Source organism: Populus trichocarpa, unplaced genomic scaffold (genome assembly GCF_000002775.5).
Source record: "Populus trichocarpa isolate Nisqually-1 unplaced genomic scaffold, P.trichocarpa_v4.1 scaffold_67, whole genome shotgun sequence".
In the NCBI taxonomy this organism is placed as follows: domain Eukaryota; kingdom Viridiplantae; phylum Streptophyta; class Magnoliopsida; order Malpighiales; family Salicaceae; genus Populus; species Populus trichocarpa.
In genome coordinates, this window is record NW_026291141.1 from 233,131 (window position 1) to 260,138 (window position 27,008).

Genomic DNA, 27,008 nt, shown 5'->3' on the forward strand with positions numbered 1-27,008 from the left:
CTCCATTTCACCTACTATTATACCTTTCATTGCTCAAGCCACCACCTCTAGCCAAGCCTGGACAATTCTAGCAAATACCTATGCTAAACCCTCTCGTGGTCGTATTAAACAAATCAAAAACCAACTCAAAAACACCACCAAAGGCTCCCTTGGCATCACTGAATTTATGCAAACTATCAAAACGCGAGCAGATGATCTTGCTCTTCTTGGTGCCTCCCTTGATGCAGAAGAAATCACGGACAAAATACTTGATGGTCTCGGTGATGATTACAAGGAATTAGTTCGTGCTGTCCAGGCCAGAGATACCTCCATCACATTTGTAGAACTTCACGAAAAACTTCTCAATTTTGAGGCCTCCCTTCAACATCTCCCATCTGAGCCACACCATTTTCCAGCTACAGCCAATCCCACATATCGAACCAACACCAAAAATTGGCGTCCTTCTCCACCTCGTAACAATACCACAAACTATTGGCGCCCATCCTACAACTTTTCCAACCGCTCACCTATTGTACCCATTACAAGACCCATTTCAGCACCGGCCTCTCGTCCTCACCACAAACCATACCTTGGTCACTGTCAAATTTGCAGGATTCAGGGTCACACTGCCAATCGGTGCCCTTCCTATCGCCTTGTACCCATTCATCCTTTACCCACTTCCAGCACTCCCCAACAAGGAACACCCTGGCAACCACAAGCTCACCTTGCCACCCATCCCTCCACCACGCCATCCTGGCTTTTAGACAGTGGTGCTTCACACCATGTCACCTCAGATCTAAACAACCTCTCCCTGCATGCTCCATATAGCGGTACTGATGACATCATGATCGGAGATGGATCCACTCTTCCCATCACTCATACTGGTTCCACCTCTCTCACCACTCCTCTCCATACATTTCAATTACACAATGTTCTTTGTGTTCCCTCTATGGAAAAGAACCTCATCTCTATTTCACAATTCTGCACTTCTAACAATGTTTCCATAGAATTCTTACCATCAACTTTTCTTGTTAAGGAACTTCATACCGGGACAACACTGCTACAGGGACAGACTAAAGATGGTGTCTATGAGTGGCCCTCTTCCTCTCCTTTCATTGCTTTCTCAACAATAAAGCCCACGTCCTTCGACTGGCATCATCGCCTAGGCCATCCAGCTTTTTCAATTCTCAGACATATTGTCTCTAGCAATCATTTAGGCTTGTCTTCCTCCTTATCTTCCAATTACTCATGTAATGCGTGTCTTTGCAATAAAAGCCACAGGCTGCCCTTCTCCAACTCTACAATTGTCTCCACCAAACCGCTTGAAATTATATTCTCTGATGTGTGGACCTCGCCAATTTTCTCTCATAATGGCTTTAAATATTATGTAATATTTATTGATCATTTCACTAAATATATCTGGTTTTACCCACTCAAAAACAGATCTGATGTCAAAGAAGTTTTCATTCGATTCAGAGCCATTGTCGAAAAACACTTTAATTCCACCATTAAAACACTCTACTCTGACAATGGTGGTGAGTATATCTCTCTAGCTAATTTTCTTTCCACCAATGGTATCTCTCATCTCACAACTCCCCCTCACACGCCTGAACATAATGGTTACTCTGAAAGACGACATCTTCACATCGTTGAAACTGGTCTAGCCCTACTCACGCATGCTTCTTTACCCCATTCCTACTGGACTTATGCATTTTCCACAGCTGTCTATCTCATTAATAGATTGCCGACTCCCACTTTAAACTTGTCCTCACCCTACCACAAAATATTTCAAACAGCCCCAAACTACTCCAAGTTACGCATCTTCGGCTGCCTATGCTACCCTTGGCTCCGCCCTTACACCTCCCATAAACTTGAATCATGGTCCAAGCCATGTGTTTTCCTTGGGTATTCTCTTACTCAAAGTGCATACTATTGCCTTGATCCTTCCACCTCCAGAATCTACGTCTCAAGACATGTCAAATTTATTGAGTCACAGTTTACCTTCTCTTCACTATCTGGTTCATCCTCTACTTCCCTTTCCAATCCCATCACTACTTGGATTCCTGCACCAATTACAGTTCTTTCACCCGCTTCAGAACCACCACTCCCTATGCCATCTGCAGTTTTCAATACTCAGCAACCCCAAAGTGCAGCTCCCCCATCCAACCCCATTCAGCTTCCAACCACCATCGCCACCCATACAACCTCCCCTTCCATAACATCTTCAACAGGTACAACCTCAACCCTCCATTCCCCACCTAAAACTCCTACCCTTCCCACTCATTCTATGACCACTCGCGCTAAAAACAACATTCACAAACCCATCACTAAGCTGAATCTTCATACCCGACTATCCACTTCCAGTGATCTAGAACCAACCACCGTGACTAAAGCCCTTCTTGATCCCAGGTGGCGTCAAGCTATGTCTGCTGAATGTGATGCCTTAGTCAGAAATGGAACATGGGAACTTGTTCCACCAGATTCTTCACAGAATATAGTTGGATGTAAGTGGATATTTCGGATTAAACGTAACACTGATGGTTCTATTGATAGGTTCAAAGCACGTTTAGTCGCAAAGGGGTTTCACCAAAGACCTGGTGTTGACTATCTTGACACATTCAGCCCTGTAGTAAAACCAACAACAGTGCGTGTGGTCCTCAGCCTTGCAGTTTCTCGGGGATGGACTTTACGCCAACTTGATATCAACAACGCTTTCCTTCAAGGCCATCTCTCTGAGACTGTACACATGCAACAACCACAAGGTTTTGTTGATCAAGATCATCCATCCTATGTCTGCAAACTTCGAAAGGCAATCTATGGCCTCAAACAAGCACCTAGAGCATGGTATCATGAACTTCGCACTTTTCTACTTCACTCAGGTTTCAAAAATTCTCATACGGATACATCATTATTTGTTCTCAATACTGCTGGAAAGAAAATGTATATCCTGGTTTATGTGGATGGCTTAATAATTACTGGTGACCACACTACCATGATCGACTCCTTTGTGGTTGTTCTTGCTCATCGGTTTTCCATTAAAGATCTTGGACAGTTATCGTGTTTTTTAGGCGTGGAGGTAGTTCACAATCAGCATGGAATTTTGTTATCTCAAAGGCGTTATATTTTGGATATTCTAGCTCGAACTCATATGGCAGATGCAAAACCTGTGTTCACTCCTATTCCAACTAGTCCACCTTTGTTAAAATCAGGCACTGCGTTGCCTGATCCCTCTGAGTACAGAACGATTGTTGGCAGCCTTCAATATCTCTTGATTACCAGACCAGATCTTGCATTTGCAGTTAACAAGCTCTCTCAGTACATGCACACTCCAACAACTGATCATTGGAGCTTTGTTAAACGCCTCTTACGCTATCTATGTGGCACTATTAATGATGGCCTCCAAATACATCGCAGGTCTCCATTAAATCTACATGCCTATTCAAACGCAGATTGGGCGGGTAACAAAGATGATTTCTCATCTACCAGTGCCTATGTCATATATCTTGGTCGCAATCCCATTTCATGGAGTTCTAAGAAACAGAAAACTATTGCAAGATCTTCAACTGAAGCGGAATACAGGTCAGTAGCAAATGCAGCAGCTGAGCTCAACTGGCTTTGCTATCTTCTGTCTGATCTAGATGTTCAACTTCCGTGTTGTCCGGTCTTATACTGTGACAATGTTGGAGCTACCCAACTCTGCTCCAATCCTGTTTTTCACTCCAAAACGAAACATGTTGCCATCGATTATCACTTCATCAGGGACCAAGTACAAAATGGTGTCCTTCGTGTTGCCCATGTATCCTCAGCAAATCAACTTGCTGATGCACTGACCAAGCCTCTTCATCGTATCCGTTTTCTAGATCTCAAATCCAAGATTGGACTTCTATCTCGAGCTCCATCTTGAGGGGGCATATCACATCTCAATGGATTGCAACAGATTGTAACAGCCCCTGTAGTTTCTCTGTTTTGAATTATTCAAATAAGTTGCACAGATTGCAACAACCCTTAAAGATAGGAAGCAGTTTTGAACTGCTCTATAGTTTAGGATTTCAAAACAAATGTTCGTTATCATGTATGTGTATTTAACTGCTGCAAAATGTAAATGAAAGATATGATTGATTTCATCATTCCTTTATCTTCTACTTCTTCTCTCTTATTCCTTTCTAAAGACAGAAAGACAGAAGATAAGGCTGGATTAGGGTTAAACACAAAAAATTCTAAAACCGTATTTTATTTTTTAATTACTATTATGTTCAAGTCGGCCTCTTGAAAAGGTTTACGCTAAAAAAATTGACCTACACTAGAGAACAAAATTAGAATCCCTAAACATAAAGAAAATTAGCATAAAATCCGAAATAAACAATAAATCTAAAAATATCAGATGATGCTGGTCCGTGTTTGCCAAACATGCATTTGGTTATGAAAATCCCATTGCTCATGAAGAGTTACGGGAAATTGGTAGAGCAATAGTGAGGATTGTCTGATGTTCACCTATAATTGTAGCTGAAGAAAAGCTAGAAATGAAACTGCCTGTATTGGAAGTGAAACTGCTTGCCTACAATATATGTGAACATTCTATGGCTTTGTTGCCGCCTTCTAGCCTTTCGGTGTTGCACGGTGCTGCTGCTTTTTGGCTTTTGATTTCATACACTATCAGAAAATTGATAAATACAAACGGAAATATCAAGGAAATATTTCTGTCGGTAAATTTTTGAGGGATTTTACCGACAGAAATATTCCCCGGTATATACCGAGGGAATTACCGTGGGAAAAAAATTAAAACAAAGCAAAAAAAATGATGACGTGTCATTTTTACCAACAGAATTACCGACGGATTTTTCAATTCCGTCAGTATTTTCCAAAGAGCTCCAAAATTATTCACTTTCCAATTGCACTGTTAATTGTTATTCTTTACGGACAAAATCACCGACGGATTGAAAAGTCGTCGATATTATTTGGCGGTTTTCTGAAAAAATTCAATTAATTTAAAATTTTCATTTAAATATTACAGACGGAATCACCGACGAATTGAAAAATTATCGGTAATTGTTGGCGATTTCTGAAAAAATTTTACAAAATTGAAAATTTAAATTAAATATTACCGATAAAATTGCCGATGAAATAATTAAAAAATATTAATATTCAATTATTTGTCGCTAACGCGCCTCAATAAAAAGCCTGAATCCCTTTATTTCAGACTTATTTCTTATTATTCTTCTACTTCTACTTCACTATATGTAAAAAACATCAATATCTATTTCTTTCTCTTCTTTTCTCTCCTCACCTCCTTATCTTTTTCTCCATACTTGGGTATGTCTTCTTCTTCTTTCTTCTTTTATCCTCTTAGTTTTTTTTTTTTAATTAATATGCTTTACGAAATTTTTTCTCTCTCCTTAGCTTCACTTGCAACTACATTAAGGTAAGATTTTTCTTTTTTCTTCTTTTTTCATGATTTTTTTCACTATATTTGTTTTTTATTTTATTTTTAATTGTTTTTGTTCTTAATAATTATATAAATGTTGTTGTGAGATTTTTTTTTCATATGAGATCAAGTTTTAGTTGATTTATTTATAGGATTTTTAAATTTTTAGCAATTGCAACTTCATTTTTTTCATATGAATTTTTTTAGTTGAATTTATTTTTTCATTTTATTTATTTTTTGCAAATTTGTTTGAGTTGATTTTCTTATTCTTTTTTTCCAAGCATTTTGAGTATATATTATAGAGTGTTGATTTATGTTAATTTAATTATTTTATAATTTTTTAAAATGAATATTTTAAAAATATTTTTAAATTATTACCGACGGATTTATTGACGGAATAGACGTGTCGGTAATAATATTTTTTTATTACCAACGGATTTACCGACGGACAAAAAATTACCGATGAAAGATGCACAGACAGAGCATTTCTGTCGGTGATTTTGTTGGTAAATTAATTACCAACGGAATATGTATCTTACGCCGATAGAAAAATTCCATCGATAAAATTGTTAAATGTTGTAGTGATAGAAATGTTGTTCCCTCTCATCCCTGGTGTTACATAGGCAGCTGCTGGCTCCTCTTGTATCTTTTGGGTTCTGGCTTCGTTTGGTTCATGCCATTGTCTGCTCTCCGGTTGTCGAAGCTGACAGCAATCCTCCAACTCTGTTCTCATAGTCAGATGCTTCCTCTGTTTTCTCCTGGCATTGAAATTACAGCTCTCCCTCAAATTTTATTGATGATGTGCCTTTGGTCATCTTAATAGCTCTTTTTTTCTTGGGATATTTCATTTGATTCCTTTTTTCTCTTTTATTTTAATTATTATCTTCATAGTTTTAACATTAAGTCTCTTTGAAAATAGAAGCAGCCTATCTTTTATATTTGTAAATCTTGTTCCAAGAGAGAGAGTAGAAGTTTATTAAAGAAAAATGTACATTCTCATTCGTCACATTCCTTGTTCGTTTATATATGAAATGTTTTTTGTTTTTCAATAAGCGAATCTTCAATCGGAAGGGAAATTATTTTAGTGAATAGTGTAATGGAACTAAATTTTGGTTAATTTATAATAAATTTAAATAGCTTGAAAGTGAAGCTCATCTTCTATTTAGTTTTCTCAAATATATAATTTTAAAATAAATTACTTTTAAAATAATTTTGAGTAAATTTGACATTAACTTTGTTGGATGAATTCCAAACCTATAATTTGAAACCAAATGTTTGTATATTTTTTTTGTAAAAGACTAATTTGAAAAAAAAAATTCTAAAAAAAATGACAAAGAGTTTTTAAAAATTCAAGAACTAATGAAAAATTACTTTTTTGTCGACAAGGGTGCCTCCTTTTAAGTTGCCACCCACCTTGATGTGGCTCCATGTTCCACTCCAAACCATTCATATAGGTATCTTAAATAGTGTAGCCTGAGCTTCACCGGTTATGTTTTTAATATATTTTTAAATAAAATATATTTTTAAAAAATATTAAAAAAAAAACTAACATTATTATACTGTCAAACAGATAATCTCATTGCATCTAACGCTTTAAATTCCAACAATGAGTACCCGATTAAACAATATCTACATTCAATTAAAACTTATGGTATCATTCCTTGACAGCGAAATAAAGAAAAGGAGACAGAGAACCGTACTTTCAGAAGACCATGACACAAATCGACGGTTGAAATCCAATCACTCAAGGGATGGTGACACGTTGTCATGAGTGGGAGACAGCTGGTCTCTAGTACGAAGAGAAACAACAGCGTTTTTATTGTTTAAATTTAGAGTGTTTGTTTTTCGGAGTGTCTTTGTTCTCGTGATAGCTCCTGTGATGATGGGTATCTTAGTAATTGTAAAAACAATTGATTTTTTTTTTGATGAAGTTGTCCGTGTGGATGAGAAAATACTGAGTTTGTAGCTTAGTAAAAACATGTTGATGTTACTTTTTATTAGCCCATGGTTGGCCCGTAAATTGTAATGGGTCCCACAATCACAAACCTATGATTCACATGTAACTAAATATCTTGTTTTTGTTATCTGCATTAAAAATGCAAGAGCTGCTAAAAAAACAAACATATTTGATCGTTGAACATGTTTTTAAATTGTTTTCTTAATTATTTTTTATTTAAAAAAACATTAATAGATGAAGTTTAATAATTATTTTATAAAGAAGTTTTGGAATAAAATGATCTATCTGCATGAAAAACAAGGTCATTTTTACAGGTGGAAGATAAAACCAATAAGACCTAATCCTATTGAACTGCATCTTGTTATTCAAAGCAAACAATCAGTATCTTTAATACTGATTAAGGATATTTTTATTTTTGCAATTCAACTGTAATTTCTAATATAATGATTTTTTTATTATAACTTGCTCCACAATTAATCTTTTAGAGTTAAACAAATACTACGCAACATTCTAGAATGTGTAATGAAGTTTTTATAATATTCATAGCAATGGTCATCAGCTAATTTATAATTTATTTATCTACTTTATCAATTAATAAAAGTGATAAAAGAAAAGGAGAGAAGAAATAAAGTGAAGTCTTCTTCTGCATTATTAGCACATCACGTGAAAAGAAAGATTGGCATTTAATAAAAGTTATTCCAATCAAATAAAGCAAGGACAAACCAAGTTACTCCATTTTCCTCTCACTTTTTCAACCGATGGGGTGTCTTGGCAAATAAAGCAAGGACAGACCGAGTTGACGCGCTCCCTAACTCCATTTTCCTGGCCCGCGCAATTCACGCATACACAAACACATCCGGAACAATATTCATAAAATTAATTAACATCCCGTAAAAATATACTTTAATACAGTATAAGGCTTCCCGTCTACCTCTGTCTTTTCATAATTTCGATCCTCTAATCATGTATTTTCAGTCTAAAATATAGTATAAAACTTTTCTATACCCAAGATCCTCTAATACTAATAAGACTGAAAATTTGAGATTTGGATAACGAGAAAAGGAGAGACTGGGGAGTGGGAACTATGTAGTGGAATGTCAGGGGACTCGGATAAGGAGACAGTAAATTTTTTAACTTTTGCAAGTTAAAACTCAAAATCAATTAACGAGAACAAAAACGTACAAAATAACATCAATTTAATCTCATGTCACCTCACCTTCCACCTTTTTTTATGTTAGTAACAAGTTCTAGAAATAATATCCTAATATCCCACCAAGCAAGACATGCATTTCAAGTTCTCTTTGAGTCTTTGTCGTCTCTCTTTGTAGTTAACAAATAGTTAGTCTAAAACACAATATTTCTCTCTCTATATAAGTATTCCTATCTTTTATTTTGCTCATTTGATTCCTCGCCATCTACCTCTGTCTTTCCATGGTTTTGATTTTCCGATCATGCCTTCTCGCCCTAAAATACAGTATAAGAATTTCTCATACCCAAGATCCTCTAATGCTGGTGTTAGTCTACTAAGATTGAAAATTTGAGATTTGGGCAACCGGGAAAGGGGAGACTGGGGAGTGGGGACTATGTAGTGGAGTGTCAGGGGACTCGGACAGGGAGACAGTAAATTTTTAACTTTTGCGGGTTAAAACTCGAAATCGGTCAAACTCGGTCAAACTCGTAAAATCAGTTCGATTTTACCGATTTTAACCGATTTTGATCGATTTCGAGTTTTAACCCGATTTGACACGTTATATACATGTTGACTCGTAAAATCATAAGATTTTAAGAGTCAACTCGTGATTTTAATAACCTTAGAAACAACAACGTTTCCATTGTTTAATTTGTTTTTCTGAGTATCTTTGTTTTTGTGATAGCTCTTGTGGTGATAAAGATTAAAAAAGATAGTTTAGATAAATTATTTTTACTCGTGATTTGTTTGATTTAAATAAGTATTTAATTAAAATTATAATTAAAAATGTTTAGGTAAAATTATGATTAAAATGGATGTTTTAACTTAAATTACCACAAAAATACTGCTGAAGGTGGAGAGGATGTGAGATGCGATTGGGTATCTTATTTAATTGTCAAAACATCAACTGTTGTGGTCAATAAAGCAAGGACAACCCGAGTAAAATGTGGGACCTAACTCAATTTTCCTGGCACACGCAACTCACGCATACACCCAAACACGCTATAACACTAATGTGAGATGTTTTTTGAACTTCGGAGTTTACAGGCAAATAAAGTGATGGAAGAAGGTCTTCTTCTGCATCATCACATCACGTGAAAAGCTTGGCATTTAATGAAGTTTTTCCAATCAAACCCATTCCTTTCAAAGATGGAATTTCTAGTAAAATGGAGTCCAGAGCATAACAAGGGCCGAGAGAGAAAAGGCTTTTGCGAGTTCTGTGTTCTGTATATTTCTCAAGGGGAAAAAAGGAAGACGAAGAAAGGAATATCATATTTCTTGTAGGAGTATGGTTAGCACGAACTATAAGAGATGTACATGAGAGAAAAGAAAAGGGAAGGCCTATCGACTCTCTTTTTTTCTATATTCACAGGTAGTACGGATCGCTTACCATGACTAATCCAACATCAAGCCTTATCGTTCATGAACTGTGCCTAGACTTCTTTAATCATTTACATATATAAATTTGGTTAATCAAGTTGGAGAAGATCGTGTCAAGAACCATGCTGTGTATGTTTGATAATGCAGTGAATATAATTTTACAAGAATATTTTTCAATTAATAAAATATTTCTTAAAGAAATTTTCAATAATCTTGTTAAGAAATTTGGGTGGCCAGACATTTTAAAGAATGATGCTAGTTTCTGGCCACAAGAGGTCATGCTAGTCACTTTTTGATCATGTCTGTGATCTTTTTGAATGCTCTGTTCTCCATCAAAGCTAATGGAAATGTGTATAAATTATCATTTTATCTTTATGAAGCATATTGTCAGATCACTGACCTGCTGGTGAACATTACCATGCATGTTCTGCAGCCGAAGATTTCAAAGAAGAAAACATAATGATTTTGGTGAATTGTGTTCGAACTCTTTGCATTTCACCATCCTCTACCTTTTATCATTTTGAGCGTAGTTGCCACCCACCTTTCTGTGGCTCCATCATGTTCCCGCTCCAAACCATTCATATAGGTTATCTTAAATAGTTTAGCCTGAGCTTTACCGGTTATGCTTTTTAATATATTTTAATTTAAGTAAAATATATTTTTTAAAAATATTAAAAAAAAACATACCATTAATGTACTCTCAAAAACATAATCCAATTGCATCTCACGCTTTAAATTCCAACGATGAGTACCCAATTAAACAATATCTACATTGAATTAAAACTTATAGTATAATTACCTGACAGCGAAATAAAGAAAAGTAGGAACCCTGCATTTGGGAAATTTCTATAAGGCCTCCAATCTGAGGCTGTAACGAGCCCTGGATCCACACAGAAGAAATTTCGAGGGAAATGGGTTGATGTCAGAGGGAGACAAGGAAGCGTACTTTCAGGAGACCATGACACAAATCAACGGCTGAAATCCAATCACTCAAGGGATGGTGACACGTTGCCATAAGTGGGAGGCAGCTGGTCTCCAGCACGAAGAGAAACAGCAGCGTTTTCATCGTTTAAAATGAAGTGTTTGTTTTTCTGAGTGTCTTTGTTCTCGTGATAGCTCGTGGTGGTAGTGGATATTTAAAGATGATTGAGTATCTTAATAATTGCAAAAACAATTGATTTTTTTTTTTTATGATTGACACACAAAACCCTATTTTCATAGTTATGTTAATTGAAGGATAATAAATGGAAGAATGACAAATTGCCAGGTGGAAAGTTATAGCTCATCACAACAAATACTTTCCAGCAAATTGATTAATGGCTGTTACAACTAATTACAACGAATACTCTTCATTTCTTCTCTATAGTTATGTTAATGGTAAAAAAAAGTTGGAAATTATAATTTTGAAAAATAAATTAAAAGATAAGTGATGATCAAATTAGAACTTGATATTTGATATAAAATATAATTTTTTTTAATTAAATCCTAACAACAAATCACAAATCAGTTTCAAATTAGTGAATGTTGCCGAAGAGAATGGCAAAAAAGAAGAAAATTATATTTTAAGAAAGTCATGGAGCCGTATATTTTTATTAGAAAAGAAAAAACATTAGAATTGATTGTTATATTTCTTGAAACAAATAAAAAGAAACAAAAAACAAAATATAAATCATGGATGAATTAAATCCTCTTGAAGACCTGCTTCAAATAAGAAAGAGGTAAATACTATTGGAATTTAATTGATATACGTTTCTTGCATGTTGTTTCAAGTTGCATAAATACAAGCAAAATACATTTATACATATTATATTACAATTGATATATTTTTGGTGCAGAACTGATATTATCTTTTGAAATTAAATCCGGTTCAAGGATGGAGCATAAAAAAATTTGAATTATTGAGTCATTTAATTAATCAGCAAGGATTAGGGGATGATAAAAAAATCAAAACACCGATTAAACTGAGAAAACTGGAAAAAAAATAATTCAAAAAACTAAACCTTAAAAAAACCCGATTAGAATATTTAAAAAACTGGCCAATTCGGTTTGGTTTTGGTTTTATAAGCCTGAAACTGAAAAACAAAACCGAACCAAAATTAATAACCGAGCCAAACCCGAAAAAACCAAGCTAAACAGAAAAAAACGAGCCAAACAGCAAAAAAACGAGCCAATCGGTTAGGTTTTGGTTTTTACTCTAAAATAACCAAACCGAACCGAAACCGGTCGGTTTGAACCGATTTTGATTTTTTTGTTTGTTTTGATTTTTAAATTTGGTTTGGTTATTATTTTAAGGAAAAACCAAACTGAATAAAAAATAATCATCTCTAGTAGGGATCATCGATGAATCATTTTATTAAAATAATATTTTTTTAAAAAAATATTTGATATTATTTTAACTAAATTTGTATCAAGTTTTATTAAATAAAATAAATTATTAAAAAACCAATCGAGATAATAAAATTCATATCAACATTTTTTCTAATTCAATTTTAAAATTGTCTATGTCAAGATCTGGAGGATGTGCTTTCTACATCAAATCAGTATGCAGGATGGAGTTTCAAAACTATATTATATATAAAAAAAGATTTTGAAATAAAATGATCCATTTATATATATAAAAACAAAAACCTCGAGGTCTCGGGTCCACCGGTGGAAGCATGAATGGCGGTCTTCTTCTGCATTATTAGCACATGTGAAAAGAAAGATTATATTTTCCTGTGCATATAATAATGTTATACCAATCAAACCCTCCTTTTCCTGTGCATATTTTCCTGTGCACATAAGTGTGCTTGTAACGTTTTTTTATTAAGAAATGTATTAAAATATTATTTTTTTATTTTTTAAAAATTATTTCCATATTAACATATGAAAATACATAAAAAAAAATTAATTTAAAATAAAATTTTTTAATACATTTCTTAATAAAATAATATTTTAAAAACTGAGTTCACATTGCAGAAAGCCTTGGCAGTTGGCACAAGTGGAAGGCAACCTAGAAACAGGTTTATTTCAACAATCCATGTACTGACATCTGTGTTTGTGGAAACAAAGTTGAAAAGGGCTACATTTTCCTGTGATGTGATATTGATTCAGAGATTTGTAGAATAAGACGTGGTGCAGAACTGTAGAAGATAAGGTACAAGACTATGAAAGTCCTCAGGAAAACTGTAGAATTGCACAGTTTGAGTGAGAAGTATTAGACACCGCACTAGCCGCTGCTGTTTTTGGTATTGTAATACATTCCGTAATCTGAAAAAAATTATTTTATAAAAAATATTTTTAGTTGAAATTTATTTAAAAAAAATATATATTTAATTAAAATTATGATTAAAATTAAAGTTGAATGAAAAATAGCTTAATATATTTAGTTAAATTTTTTTTTAAATTAAAGTTATATATATAGTTTTAAATTTAAATATTATAGATTTAAGTATTGTTATTACATCATGAAATAAATAATATTGATATCAAATATTTTTTATTATTTTATTAAACTATGTGCAATTTCATCACGTTCGAAATCTATCCGGCAAGGACTACATTTTCCATTGTTTATTAAGCGCGCAACAACATCAGGTAAAAATATTATTAAGAACAAAATTTGAATTGCAATCAAATTCTGCAAATATTATGTCATCAAACGATCTCCTTCTAATTTTTTAAATAAAACACAAATAAAAATAAAAATAAAAACTGAATTTTTTAATCTGGGTCGGACCCGGCAATAACAAAATTGGAATTGCGATCAAATTCTGCAAATACTACGTCATCAAGCAATCTCCTTCTAATTTTTTTAATAAAACACAATTAAAAAATAAAAATTAAATATTTTTTTAACCGAATCCAACCCGGTTCAATATATTTAGCTTTGGACCGAACCTGGTCGATCCGAAACAATAACAGTAATAGTGGAGAGTGAACTCCAGTGGAGTTCACTCTCCACTGCGTAGAGAAGCAGCTTTTGATCAACCTGCGGTGCAACCTTAATAAAATGATGGGTCCTATCAAAAGAAGTTGTGTTTTTTACTTAACCAAACAAGAAAAATTGTGGTTGCAGGTGAACTTTACCTGCGACCACAATACCAAACAACTATAAAAAAAAATTATTTGATATTATAGTTGAAAATGTGTTTTGTTCCAACCACAAAAAAAAAATAATGGTTCGGTAACCATTTGAAACGTAAATTTTGAAGATGGGTCTCACTAAAAATTAAGTTTACACAACCGGTTTTGTGAAGCAGAAAATTACTGCTTTTCAATTTACTTTTGCCCGCTGCTGCCAAGGGAAAGGAAAAAGGGCCCACCCAATTTCTTATTTGCTTCTTTTCTTCTCAGCTCAAGTAAGAGTATTTCTTTTACTATCATCATTTGTGCACTGCCAAGTGGATTTATCCGGCACTGTTCACGTAAACAGTACCCCTACTATGAACAGTGTTTATTGAACTGCGTCCAACTCAAAAAAATTTAATTTTTTTAAAATTATATTTATTTAAAAAATTAATGTTTAATATTATTTAATAACACTATATAAATTAGAAAGAGATTCTATAATAATATAGCATTTGTGAAATTTGATCGCAATTCTAATATTATAATCTTAATTTGAAAAGTATCTTTAATCAAACACATTAAACTACTTTTTATTCGATCTTAATTTCAACCACAGTTTTAACCAAACATATATAAATATGAAACCAATCTAAACAGTTAAATAAATACTAAAAGACATAAATTGAAGTTTTTATAATATTCATAGCAATGTTCATCAGCTCATTTATAATTCATAATTTATTTATCAATGAATGAAAAGTAATAAAAGAAAAAGGAGAGAAGAAATAAAGTGAAGTCTTCTTCTGCATTATTAGCACATCACGTGAAAAGAAAGATTGGCATTTAATAAAAGTTATTCCAATCAAATAAAGCAAGGACAAACCAAGTTACTCCATTTTCCTCTCACTTTTTCAACCGATGGGGTGTCTTGGCAAATAAAGCAAGGACAGACCGAGTTGACGCGCTCCCTAACTCCATTTTCCTGGCCCGCGCAATTCACGCATACACAAACACATCCGAACAATATTCATAAAATTAATTAACATCCCGTAAAAATATACTTTAATTTAGAAAAGATTTTAAAATGTTATTTTTTTAATTTAATAATAACAAAGTTTTATATTAAATTGTTTCAACTAAGTTAACAGGTTAGATTTATAATTCGGGTTATGAAATTATAATACCTAGTTCCCAAATAAACAAATATGGTGAAGTTTTTCCAATCAAACCCCCTTTTTTTTTAGATGTAATTTCTAGAAAAATAAATCAAAGATAAACAGACTAAAATTTCAAAATAAAAGAGAAAGATGGAATATCCCACCAATATTTAACCCACTTAAATTGAGCATATAAAAGAGTGTTAAATGAAAAGTTAAAAATTAAAAAATATTATTTTGACTCTTTCAACTTTATTTTATACACCTCAAAAAAATATTAAATAAAATGTCAAAATATCTTTTCTTTCTTATAAATACTATTTCTACATGTCTATTAAAAAAACCAATACTAAAAAAGTGGAGCCATCAAAAAAATAAATCAATTAAATATAATCATTAAAAAAATAACATCAAACTCATTAAAAAAAATAAAACACTTATTTCTCTCACTCCAATACAATTAGCTTTTCAAATAGTTTTTTCCATTAAAATATATATAATAAAAAAAATTATATTTATATTATTCAAAATACTATTTTATCAATTTAGCTATTCAAAACATTGTTATTAAACCCAGACCGGCCCGACAAATCGACCGGGTGGCTAGACCGGTTCGGGTTTGTCAAAAGACCGGTCAGTGCAACAACCCGGCAAAACTCAGTTGACCCGATGAGTTGACCCATGACCTGGGCGAACCCGGACGAGACCAGTTTTTGTTTTTTAAATGTGGTTTTTCTCCTATACCCTTCTTTTTTCATTTTTTTTTTAGTTGGTTATTAACACTTTTTAAAGTTTACTATATAAATATTATAAAAATATTTTATTTTTTCAATGTAGGATTTGAAACCCTTTAGTATATATACTATATTTTTTCAAGAAAAAAATTATTTTTTCAATGTGAGATTTGAAACCTTTTGTAGATATATTTTATGTTCACAAGAAAAAAATTATTTTTTTTCAAAGTGTGATTTGAAACCTTTCAGTTTATATACTGTATGTTTCAAAGAAAAAAATTATTTTTTCAAGATGAGATTTGAAATCCTTTAGTATATATACTATGTGTTTTTAGATTATTTAGATGTGCTGATATCAAAAATAATTCTTAAAAAATAAAAAAATATTATTCAACCAACTTGGGTTAACCCATTAAGCATTATTCTCGTATCATGGTTCAGAATAACCTAATAGAAAATAAATAAAACAAATCATGAAGTGTGAACCCCGGTTGAAAATTAGGCAGAAAAGTAATCTAAATGTTTATACAATAAATTTAACAGAAGTACCAAATAAGCATTAGAACAAACCAAATACAGACAAAAGAAAATATATACGTAAATATGAATAAAATATTGTTGGGAGTGAGTTACCTGGAAATAAAATTATCAATATGTAACTAAATAAAATTCAAATTCACCCAGGTAAAATTTTTATATAGACAAATGCCGGGAATTAGGAATTTTATCCCGGGAACATGAAATTTAATATTTGGGATATAAAGGGAATTTGGTAAAATTTAAGAGTGCGTGTGCGCGCACTCTCGGGTAAAAAGAAAAATGGAGAGAAAAAAAGGAGAGGGGAAACTACCATTTACATGTGAGAGAGATAGAATTGTAACAAAAACATAAAATCTTAAAGGAAGATCTTGAGGGAACATTACCCAAGCCTAGTGAGCATTAATTGGAAGGAATAAAAATCAAGTGAAGGTGAGTATAAAAGGAGAGAGGAAGTTCAACCAAGATTAAAGAAGAGGAGTTGAAAGCTTGATTTAGGAAGTGTTTAGAGTTTAATTACTTGCTTGGTAATGCATTCTAAGGACTTTTGATCTGAATTTTAATGGCTTAAAGTTCTTAATTGATTGAATTTTTAAAATTAAAAAGTTAGGGTTCTTGAATAAATTAAAAGGAAATAAAAATTTATTGTAATTTGTCATGGGGAATAATGTGAAAATTAGAGTAAAGTGATTAAATTATTGTAATTGAAGTAAAGATTTTGATAATTAAATAGAGCTAGTGGCCAACCAAATGACGAGAGATTTTATGGGATTTAATTGTTAATAAATGTTGTGAATTGATGAATAATGTAGTAAGTAGAACTGTTTTTTGAATATCTCTTTATAACTTTTTAAATTTCATGGAACATTTGTGTTGATTATTGAGATGGTGTTAAATATTACTATCATGAAAATCAAAAAAGGAATTGATGTCTAGATGAGGAATATCATTGAATTGTTGGTTCTTATTAGATTTTGGTATGTAATGGAGTCATGAGACGTTAAAAATTCTTGAGAAATGTTAAATTAATAGCTAAAATTCATAGAATGGTATATTTTTTAGAAATATAGTTAACTATGAAATTTATTTGATAAAAGAAAAGCAGGAACTTATGGTATATTTCCTTGACAGTGAGTACCCGATTAAACAATATCTATATTCAATTAAAACTTATGGTATATTTCCTTGACAGCGAAACAAAGAAAAGTAGGAACCCTGTAATATCTAGGTAATTTCTATACCCTTTTAGGTTATGTTTGTTTTTGAGAATTCACTTTCTGGAAAATCACTTTTCACATTTTTCTGTATTTATTTGCCATTAGAAAAGTTGGTTAACGGAAAACACTTTCCACTCAAAGAAAAATTTGGCTTGGTTTTTAGAAAAGTGTTTTCCTAAAAAATTTGGGCGGAAAACACTTTTCGGAAGTTGTGAAAAATTAGAAATGTCATATTATTTGCTGTTTATATCAAAGTTGATCCTCAAACTTTTAATTGCTATATATATTTTGTTTTGGATATTTATTTTTCAATTTCATCTCTTAAAATTTAATTTTTATATTAATTTTGGTCCTCATTTTTATAATTGTTATTTGCTTTTCCCTTATCATTTTTTTATTGAATTTTTTTATATATCAAATTTGGTGCTCATTCTTTTGATTGTTACTTATTTTATTTGAAATAATTTATGAAATGTTAATTATTATTATTTTAATTTCTTCATCTTTTATTTTTTTTATTTTTTAGATTTGATCTCTATTATTTTGATTATTATTTATTTTATTTGAGATAATTTATGAAATTATATTTTTTTTCAATTTCATTCTCATTCAACTTTTTAATTTGTAAGATTTGTTCCTCATTATTTTAATAAACTTGAGAAAAATAAAATATTAATAAGTTATTTTTCAGTTCATTTTCCATGACATAACCAAACACCGAAAAATGTTTTCCAACTTATTTTCCATTACACTGTCAAATATAAAAAAATAATTCACTTTTCTGAAATTTATTTTTCTAAAATTTATATTTTTTAAAAAATTATTTTTCAATAAACAAACAGTTCTTAATAACTACTACAAGCTGAGGCTGTAATGAGCTCATGACAGAGGGAGATCTGAAAGCGTAATTTCAGAAGACCATGACACAAATCAACGGCTGAAATCCAATCACTCATGGGATGGTGACATGTCGCATGAGTGGAGACAGCTGGACTTCAATACGAAAAGAAACATAGCGTTTTCATTGTTTAATTTGTTTTTTTGGAGTATCTTTGTTCTCATGATAGTTCTTGTGGTGATGGAGACTTAAAAAAGATAGTTTATAAAAATTATTTTCACTCGTGATTTGTTTGTTTAAATAAATGTTTAACTAAAATTATGATTAAAAATGTTTAACTAAAATTATGATTAAAATGGATGTTTTAACTTAAATTACCACAAAAGATACTGGTGAAGGTGGAGAGGATGTGAGAGACGATTGGGTATCTTAAACATCAACTGTTGTTGGTGGACTAAAAGCCATCCGCTTGATTAATGGTAAACACTTCAGGCTCCTTTCCCGCCCTTTTCCTGGCTGGATCCTTGATATCTTCAAGGGGTGCCAGCGCCTTGTTCGAGGATTGAGCATAAAAGACTAAAAAGAGTTAAATAAATACTAAAAGACATAAAGTGAAGTTTTTTATAATATTCATAGCAATGGTCATCACCTCATTTATAATTTATCAATTAATGAAAAGTGATAAAAGAAGAAGAGAGAAGAAATAAAGTGAAGTCTTCTTCCGCATTATTAGCACATCACGTGAAAAGAAAGATTGGCATATGATAAAAGTTAATCCAATCAAACCCACTTTTTCGACGATGGGATCTCTTGGCAAATAAAGCAAAGGACAAACCGAGTAAAATGTGGGACATAACTCCATTTTCCTGGCACACGCAACTCACGCGTACACTAACACTAATTTGCGATATTTTTTTACTTGGGAGTTTACAGGCAAATAAGGGCTTCTTCTGCATCATCACATCATTTAATGAAGTTTTCCAGTCAAACCCACTTTTTTCAAAGATGGAATTTCTAGTAAAATGGAGTCCAGAGCATAACAAGTGCGGAGAGAGAGAAGGCTTTTGCGAGTTCTGTTTTCTGTATATTTCTCAAGGGGATAAAATAATGTCTTGTTACAGATTTGTTTTTGGTAGAATTGTTAGAGATCTTAGCCGATGCATCTGAATTATAATTTTTAGCAATTATACTATTTTATAGCCCTAATATCTTAAAAAAAACTTATTTTCTAGCTTTTTTTTATGGTATGATCAAACATTGCATGCTTACTCTCTGGTCTATATGACCATTAACAACAATCACTCGAAACCCACAGTCATTGCCATACATATTTAACTTGATGTTTGAGAATGTGATAATGATTGTTTTTTAAAGTGTTTTTTATTTTAAAATATATTAAAATAATATTTTTTATTTTTTAAAAAATTATTTTTGACATCAACACATTAAAATAATATGAAAACATCAAAAATATATTAATTTAAAATGAAAAAAATAAAAAAAATTTAAATTTTAGTCAAAAATATATTAGTCAATATCTGAATGCATGATTAATTATGCACTTTGTAACCATAAATCTTCCTTTAATCATTCCAAATAAGAAAAAAAATAGAAAAGATTTTCTCTAATCTGTATGGTGAGTCCCAATTATCACTGGCTTCCAATTTCCATCCCGTGCTTTCTAGCTGGATTGGGTGTTTTTTCTCTTCTTTTCTCTTTGTTGGAATACAATAATGCATCACAACGGTTAATTCCTTATCGGTTCGTGTTGCAGTAATTATGAACGATGAGTCCATTTGACCTTAAAAGTAAAAGTATCTGCTGTTCATAACGACTCACTTAAGTTTGCAATTGAGCTAATTGTTCTATAATTACTGTAGCTATGAAAGGTGAAGCACAATTTCATCCAAAACAAAACTCGTTATTTTCAAAAAGAAAAATTACCCCAATTTTTTTCTTATATTTTAGTATTTCTTATATTTAAAGGCAGTATAGTTGTAATATTTTCAAGTAATCGAAACAACCACCTATATATCAATTATATGATATACTGACTTGACTTTCCAAGTGTTTTGACTTTTGAGTACTAGAAGAAGAAAATATACTTCTCTCTAAAAAATAAGGAAATTTCGGATGTATTTTCTTTTAACTGGCGAAAAAACAGGAAGACGAAGAAAGGAATATCATATTTCTTGTAGGAGTATGGTTAGCACGAGCTATAAGAGTTGTACACGAGAGAAAAGAAAATGGAAGGCCTATCGACTCTCTTTTTTTCTATGTTCACAGGTAGTACGGATCGCTTACCATGAACATCAAACCTATCGTTCATAAACTGTGCCTAGACTTCTTTAATCATTTACATATATAAATTTGGTTAATCAAGCTGGAGAAGATCGTGTCAAGAACCATGCTGTATTGTTTGATAATGCAGGGAATATAATTTTACAAGAATATTTTTCAATTAATAAAATATTTCTTAAAGAAATTTTCAATAATCTTGTTAAATTCCAACAATGAGTACCCGATTAAATAATATCTACATTCAATTAAAACTTATGGTATAATTATCTGACAGCGAAATAAAGAAAAGTAGGAACCTTGCATTTGAGAAATTTCTATTAGGCCTCCAATCCAAGACTGTAACGAGCCCTGGATCTACACAGAAGAAATTTCGTGGGAAATGGGTTGATGTCAGAGGGAGACAAGGAAGCGTCTTTCAGAAGAACATGACACAAATCAACGGCTGAAATCCAATCACTTAAGGGATGGTGACACGTTACCATGAGTAAAGATGGAGACACTCACGTTTGGGAACGCTGCTACGGCTGCGTTCTCAAAAAATTTGATTTTTTTTTTTTTACTAAAATTTAATATGATTTGTATCGTTTTGATGTGATGATATCAAAAATGATTTTTAAAAAATGAAAAAATATCATTAACATTCATTTTGACACGAAAAGTAATTTAAAAAACATCCACAACTACACTGACAAACATGACAAGGGAGACAGCTGGTCTCTGGTACGAAGAGAAACAGCAGCGTTTTCATCGTTTAAAATGGAGTGTTTGTTTTTCTGAGTGTCTTTGTCCTCGTGATAGCTCGTGGTGGTGGATGTTTAAAGATGATTGCGTATCTTAATAATTGCAAAAACAATTGATTTTTTTTTTTTTTTTGATGATTGACACACAAAACCCTATTTTCATAGTTATGTTAATTGAAGGATAATAAATGGTAGAATGACAAATTGCCAGGTGGAAAGTTATACCTCATCACAACAAATACTTTCCAGCAAATTGATTAATGGCTGTTACAACTAATTACAACGAATACTCTTCATTTCTTCTCTATAGTTATGTTAATGGTAAAAAAAAAGTTGGAAATTATAATTTTGAAAAATAAATTAAAAGATAAGTGATGATCAAATTAGAACTTGATATTTGATATAAAATATAATTTTTTTTAATTAAATCCTAACAACAAATCACAAATCAGTTTCAAATTAGTGAATGTTGCCGAAGAGAATGGCAAAAAAGAAGAAAATTATATTTTAAGAAAGTCATGGAGCCGTATATTTTTATTATAAAAGAATCAATAGAGAAAAGAAAAAACATTAGAATTGATTGTTATATTTCTTGAAACAAATAAAAAGAAACAAAAAACAAAATATAAATCATGGATGAATTAAATCCTCTTGAAGACCTGCTTCAAAGTAAGAAAGAGGTAAATACTATTGGAATTTAATTGATATACGTTTCTTGCATGTTGTTTCAAGTTGCATAAATACAAGCAAAATACATTTATACATATTATATTACAATTGATATATTTTTTTGGTGCAGAACTGATATTATCTTTTGAAATTAAATCCGGTTCAAGGATGGAGCATAAAAAAATTTGAATTATTGAGTCATTTAATTAATCAGCAAGGATTAGGGGATGATAAAAAAACCAAAACACCGATTAAACTGAGAAAACTGGAAAAAAAATAATTCAAAAAACTAAACCTTAAAAAACCCCGATTAGAATATTTAAAAAACTGGTCAGTTTGGTTTAGTTTTGGTTTTATAAGCCTGAAACTGAAAAACAAAACCGAACCAAAATTAATAACCGAGCCAAACCCGAAAAACCAAGCTAAACAGAAAAAACGAGCCAAACAGCAAAAAAACCGAGCCAATCGGTTAGGTTTTGGTTTTTGCTCTAAAATAACCAAACTGAATCGAAACCGGTCGGTTTGAACCGATTTTGATTTTTTTGTTTGTTTTGATTTTTAAATTTGGTTTGGTTATTTTTTTAAAGAAAAACCAAACTGAATAAAAAATAATCATCTCTAGTAGGGATCACCGATGAATTATTTTATTAAAATAATTTTTTTTGAAAAATATTTGATATTATTTTAACTAAATTTGTATCAAGTTTTATTAAATAAAATAAATTATTAAAAAACCAATCGAGATAATAAAATTTTATCATATCAACATTTTTTCTAATTCAATTTTAAAATTGTCTATGTCAAGATCTGGAGGATGTGCTTTCTACATCAAATCAGTATGCAGGATGGAGTTTCAAAACTATATTATATATAAAAAAAGATTTTGAAATAAAATGATCCATTTATATATATAAAAACAAAAACCTCGAGGTCTAGGGTCCACCGGTGGAGGCATGAATGGCGGTCTTCTTCTGCATTATTAGCACATGTGAAAAGAAAGATTATATTTTCCTGGGCATATAATAAAGTTATTCCAATCAAACCCTCTTTTTCAACCGATGGGGTCTCTTGGCAAATAAAGCAAGGACAGACTGAGAAAGATATCCAGAACAATATTCATAACAATATTTATAAAATAATATATATAATCTTTCTCAACCGATCGGCAACTCACGCATACATAAACATATCCAGAACAATATTCATAAAATTAATTAATATCCCATAAAAATATAATTTAATTAAAAAAAAAAATTAAAATGATACTTTTAATATAAAAATAACAAAGTATTAGATTAAAATGACTTGTTATCAAGTAATCAAATATTAACATGATCATAAGATTGAGATAACTTCATATAAAATAAAATAAAAATAAATTATAAAGTTCAATTTATAATTAATTTAATATTAAAGGATGAGATTAAAAAAATTAATTTAAAAAAAACATAAAAATAATCCAAGTCAATCTGTTAAACCCATAATTCGTCATGAAACAAATATAACCTCATAGAAAAAAATAAAAAAATAACTTGATTTAATTCGCTAAATCCGCAATTCTGATAACGAGAACGAGAAAATCTCATAAAGAGCAAGTCAAAATATATTATAAAGTTTAATTCTCAGTCGATCAAATATTGAATGATAAAGATGGAAAAAAATTCAATTATAAAAACACAAAAAAACAACCTGAATTAACTCAGGTTAACCCATTAAGTATTATTCTCAGGTCATGTGGTCAGAATAACCTAATAGAAAATAAACAAAATAAAATTTATAACTTAATTTTCAATTAACCTAATATTAAAAGATGAAATTATAAAAAAAAAATTAAAAAAATCAAGCCAACTAAATTAACCTATCAAAACTATAATAATAATTATTATAAAAGTGAGATAACATACAAAAGACAAATTTAATAATAAAAAAAAACACATTGATTAAAAGAAAAGGCAAAGCACTTATTCAAATAACTGTATAAAATATAGTAATATAATGTATAATGTATAATTTATTTTTTTAATTTATAACTGAAAGTGAGAAAAGGAAGAAGAGAAAAGAAATAAAGTGAAGTCTTGTGCTGCAAGATCACCTCACCTGAAAAGTTTGGCATTTAGTGAAGTTTTTCCAAATCAAACCCACTTTTTCAAAGATGGAATTTCCAAGTAAATAAATCGAAGACAAACCTAGTAAAATGGAGTCTAGAGCATAACAAGTAGTTACAAAGCCGAGAAAGAAAAAGCTTTTGCGAGTTCTTTACACAAACTCTTACTTCTTATGTAACCTGAACAAAAATCCCTCTTCTTCTTCTTCTTCTTCTTCTTCTTTGTTTACTCTTCCTTCGTTACTTTGCAAAGAGGATAAACCATGGCTGAGGCTTTAGTAGGAGGAGCTTTTCTTTCTGCTTTCCTTAATGTTTTGCTTGACAGGATGGCTTCTCGCCAGGTGGTGAACTTCTTCAGTGGCCAAAAAATCAACAATAGCCTGCTGGAGAGGTTGGAGACAGCAATGAGATCTGCCAGTCGGGTGCTTGACGATGCCGAGGAGAAGCAGATAACAAGTACAGATGTGTGGGATTGGCTGGCCGAGATTAAAGACGCTGTCTATAAAGCCGACGACTTCTTGGATGCGATTGCTTATAAAGCTCTACGACAGGAGTTGAAAGCTGAAGATCAAACCTTCACATGTCATATGCAGAGATTTCTTTCTTTCTTTAACCTATGTAAAAATGGGCTGGGAGAGATCGAAGAAGAATTAAAAGTCCTCTTGCAGGATCTAGATCGCTTAGTTGATCGAACGGTTGCCCTTGGTTTGATCACCCGCACTGGAAAAGAACCATCATCGCCTAAAACACCCGGAGAAACTTCTCTGGTGGATGAACGTGGTGTTTATGGTAGAGATAATGACGAGAAAGCAATACTGAAGTTACTTCTATCAGACGATGCAAATGGACAAAGCCTAGGTGTTGTTCGCATAGTGGGCATGGGCGGGGTTGGTAAAACCACGCTTGCTCAGATTGTATACAATAACAGCGAAGTACAGAGGTGCTTCAATCTCAAAGCTTGGGTTTGTGTTTCAGAAGATTTCAGTGTTTCAAAGCTAACCAAGGTTATCCTTGAGGAGGTCGGTTCAAAGCCTGATTTTGAGAGTCTGAATCTGCTCCAGATTCAGTTGAAGGAGAGGTTGCTGGAAAAGAAATTTTTGCTTGTTTTAGATGATGTATGGGAAGAAAATTATGCTAAATGGGTCAGTTTGCTTGAACCCTTGAAGTCTGGAGCACAAGGGAGTAAGATTCTTGTTACAACACGCCATGAAAGGGTAGCATCAGTCATGCCAACTGTTCCAACTCATCATCTAAAAGAATTGACGGAAGACTTCTGTTGGTCCTTGTTTGCCAAACATGCATTCGGTGATGAAAATTCCATTGCGGATGAAGAGTTGCAAAAAATTGGTAGAGCAATAGCGAAAAAGTGTAAAGGCCTGCCTCTAGCTGCAAAATCACTCGGAGGTCTGCTATGCAACGAAAGAGATGTCGAGGAGTGGCGGGATATTTTGGAAAGCAATCTATGGGATTTACCCAAAGACAATATCCTCCCAGCTTTGAGATTAAGTTATCATCATCTCCCGTCGCATCTGAAGCAATGTTTTGCTTATTGTGCCATATTTCCAAAAGACTATTCATTTGGAAAGGATGAATTAGTGCTCCTTTGGATGGCAGAGGGCTTCTTGGTCCACTCTGCAGTAGAGATGGAAAAAGCAGGAGCTAAGTGCTTTGATGATCTCTTGTCAAGGTCGTTTTTCCAGCAATCAAGTGCCTCTCGCCCCTCATTTCTGATGCACGATCTCATGCATGACTTGGCTACCCATGTGTCCGGTCAATTTTGCTTCAGCTCCAGGTTGGGGGAAAATAATTCTTCCAAGGCCACCAGAAGGACTCGACATTTATCACTCGTAGTAGATACGGAAGACGGAGATACTGAAGGTGTTTTTTCAAGCACAAAATTAGAAAACATCCGTAAAGCCCAACATCTACGCACATTCCGAACTTTTCCACACAATCGGATGTGTCCTCCTGAATTTTATAAGGAGATCTTTCGGTCAACACATTGTCGCCTACGAGTGCTATTCATGACTAATTGTCAAGATGCATCTATGTTGTCATGTTCAACTAGCAAGTTGAAGCATTTGCGGTATTTGGATCTTTCCGGGTCAGATTTAGTAACGTTGCCTGAAGAAGTGAGTGCTCTTCTCAATTTGCAAACGTTGATCTTGGAAAGTTGCCACCTACTTGCTAGTCTACCTGATCTTGGAAATTTGAAGCATTTACGACATCTGAATCTTCAACGTACAAGAATCGAAAGGTTGCCTGCATCTCTGGAAAGGTTAATCAACTTGCGGTATCTTAACATCTCAGACACACCTTTGAAAGAGATGCCACCACATATAGGTCAACTGACAAAGCTCCAAACGTTAACTGCCTTTATCGTTGGAAGACAGAGTGAGTCTAGCTTTAAAGAATTGGGAAAGCTAAGACATCTACGGGGAGAACTTCATATTCGGAACCTTCAAAATGTGGTGGATGCTCGGGATGCTGTTGGAGCAAATTTGAAAGGTAGAAAACACCTTGTAAGCTTGAGGTTTACATGGGATGGTGACACTCATGACCCGCAACACGTAACAAGCACACTTGAGAAATTAGAGCCAAATAGAAATGTGAAGGATCTTCAGATTGATGGTTATGGAGGTTTAAGGTTTCCGGAGTGGGTAGGAGAGTCCTCTTTCTCAAATATAGTGTCCTTGAAGCTCAGTAGATGTAAAAACTGCACCTCCTTACCACC

The 27,008-nt window shown here is 32.5% G+C and overlaps 3 protein-coding genes across 14 annotated transcripts in view; 2 read left to right on the plus strand and 1 right to left on the minus strand.

Annotated features, from left to right (window-relative positions):
• LOC18097187 (putative disease resistance RPP13-like protein 1) overlaps positions 1 to 27,008 on the plus strand; it is a 97,022-nt gene that overhangs the window by 68,725 nt on the left and 1,289 nt on the right. The window lies entirely within an intron of this gene.
• LOC18097188 (protein LNK2) overlaps positions 1 to 27,008 on the minus strand; it is a 126,533-nt gene that overhangs the window by 63,521 nt on the left and 36,004 nt on the right. The window lies entirely within an intron of this gene.
• The window catches only part of LOC18097194 (putative disease resistance RPP13-like protein 1), a 96,588-nt gene that overhangs the window by 41,662 nt on the left and 27,918 nt on the right, over positions 1 to 27,008 (plus strand). Inside the window, exon 4 of the mRNA XM_052449818.1 lies at positions 26,067 to 26,914. Coding sequence (XP_052305778.1) covers positions 26,067 to 26,914 — 848 coding nt within the window. The remainder of the gene's footprint in view (positions 1 to 26,066; positions 26,915 to 27,008) is intronic.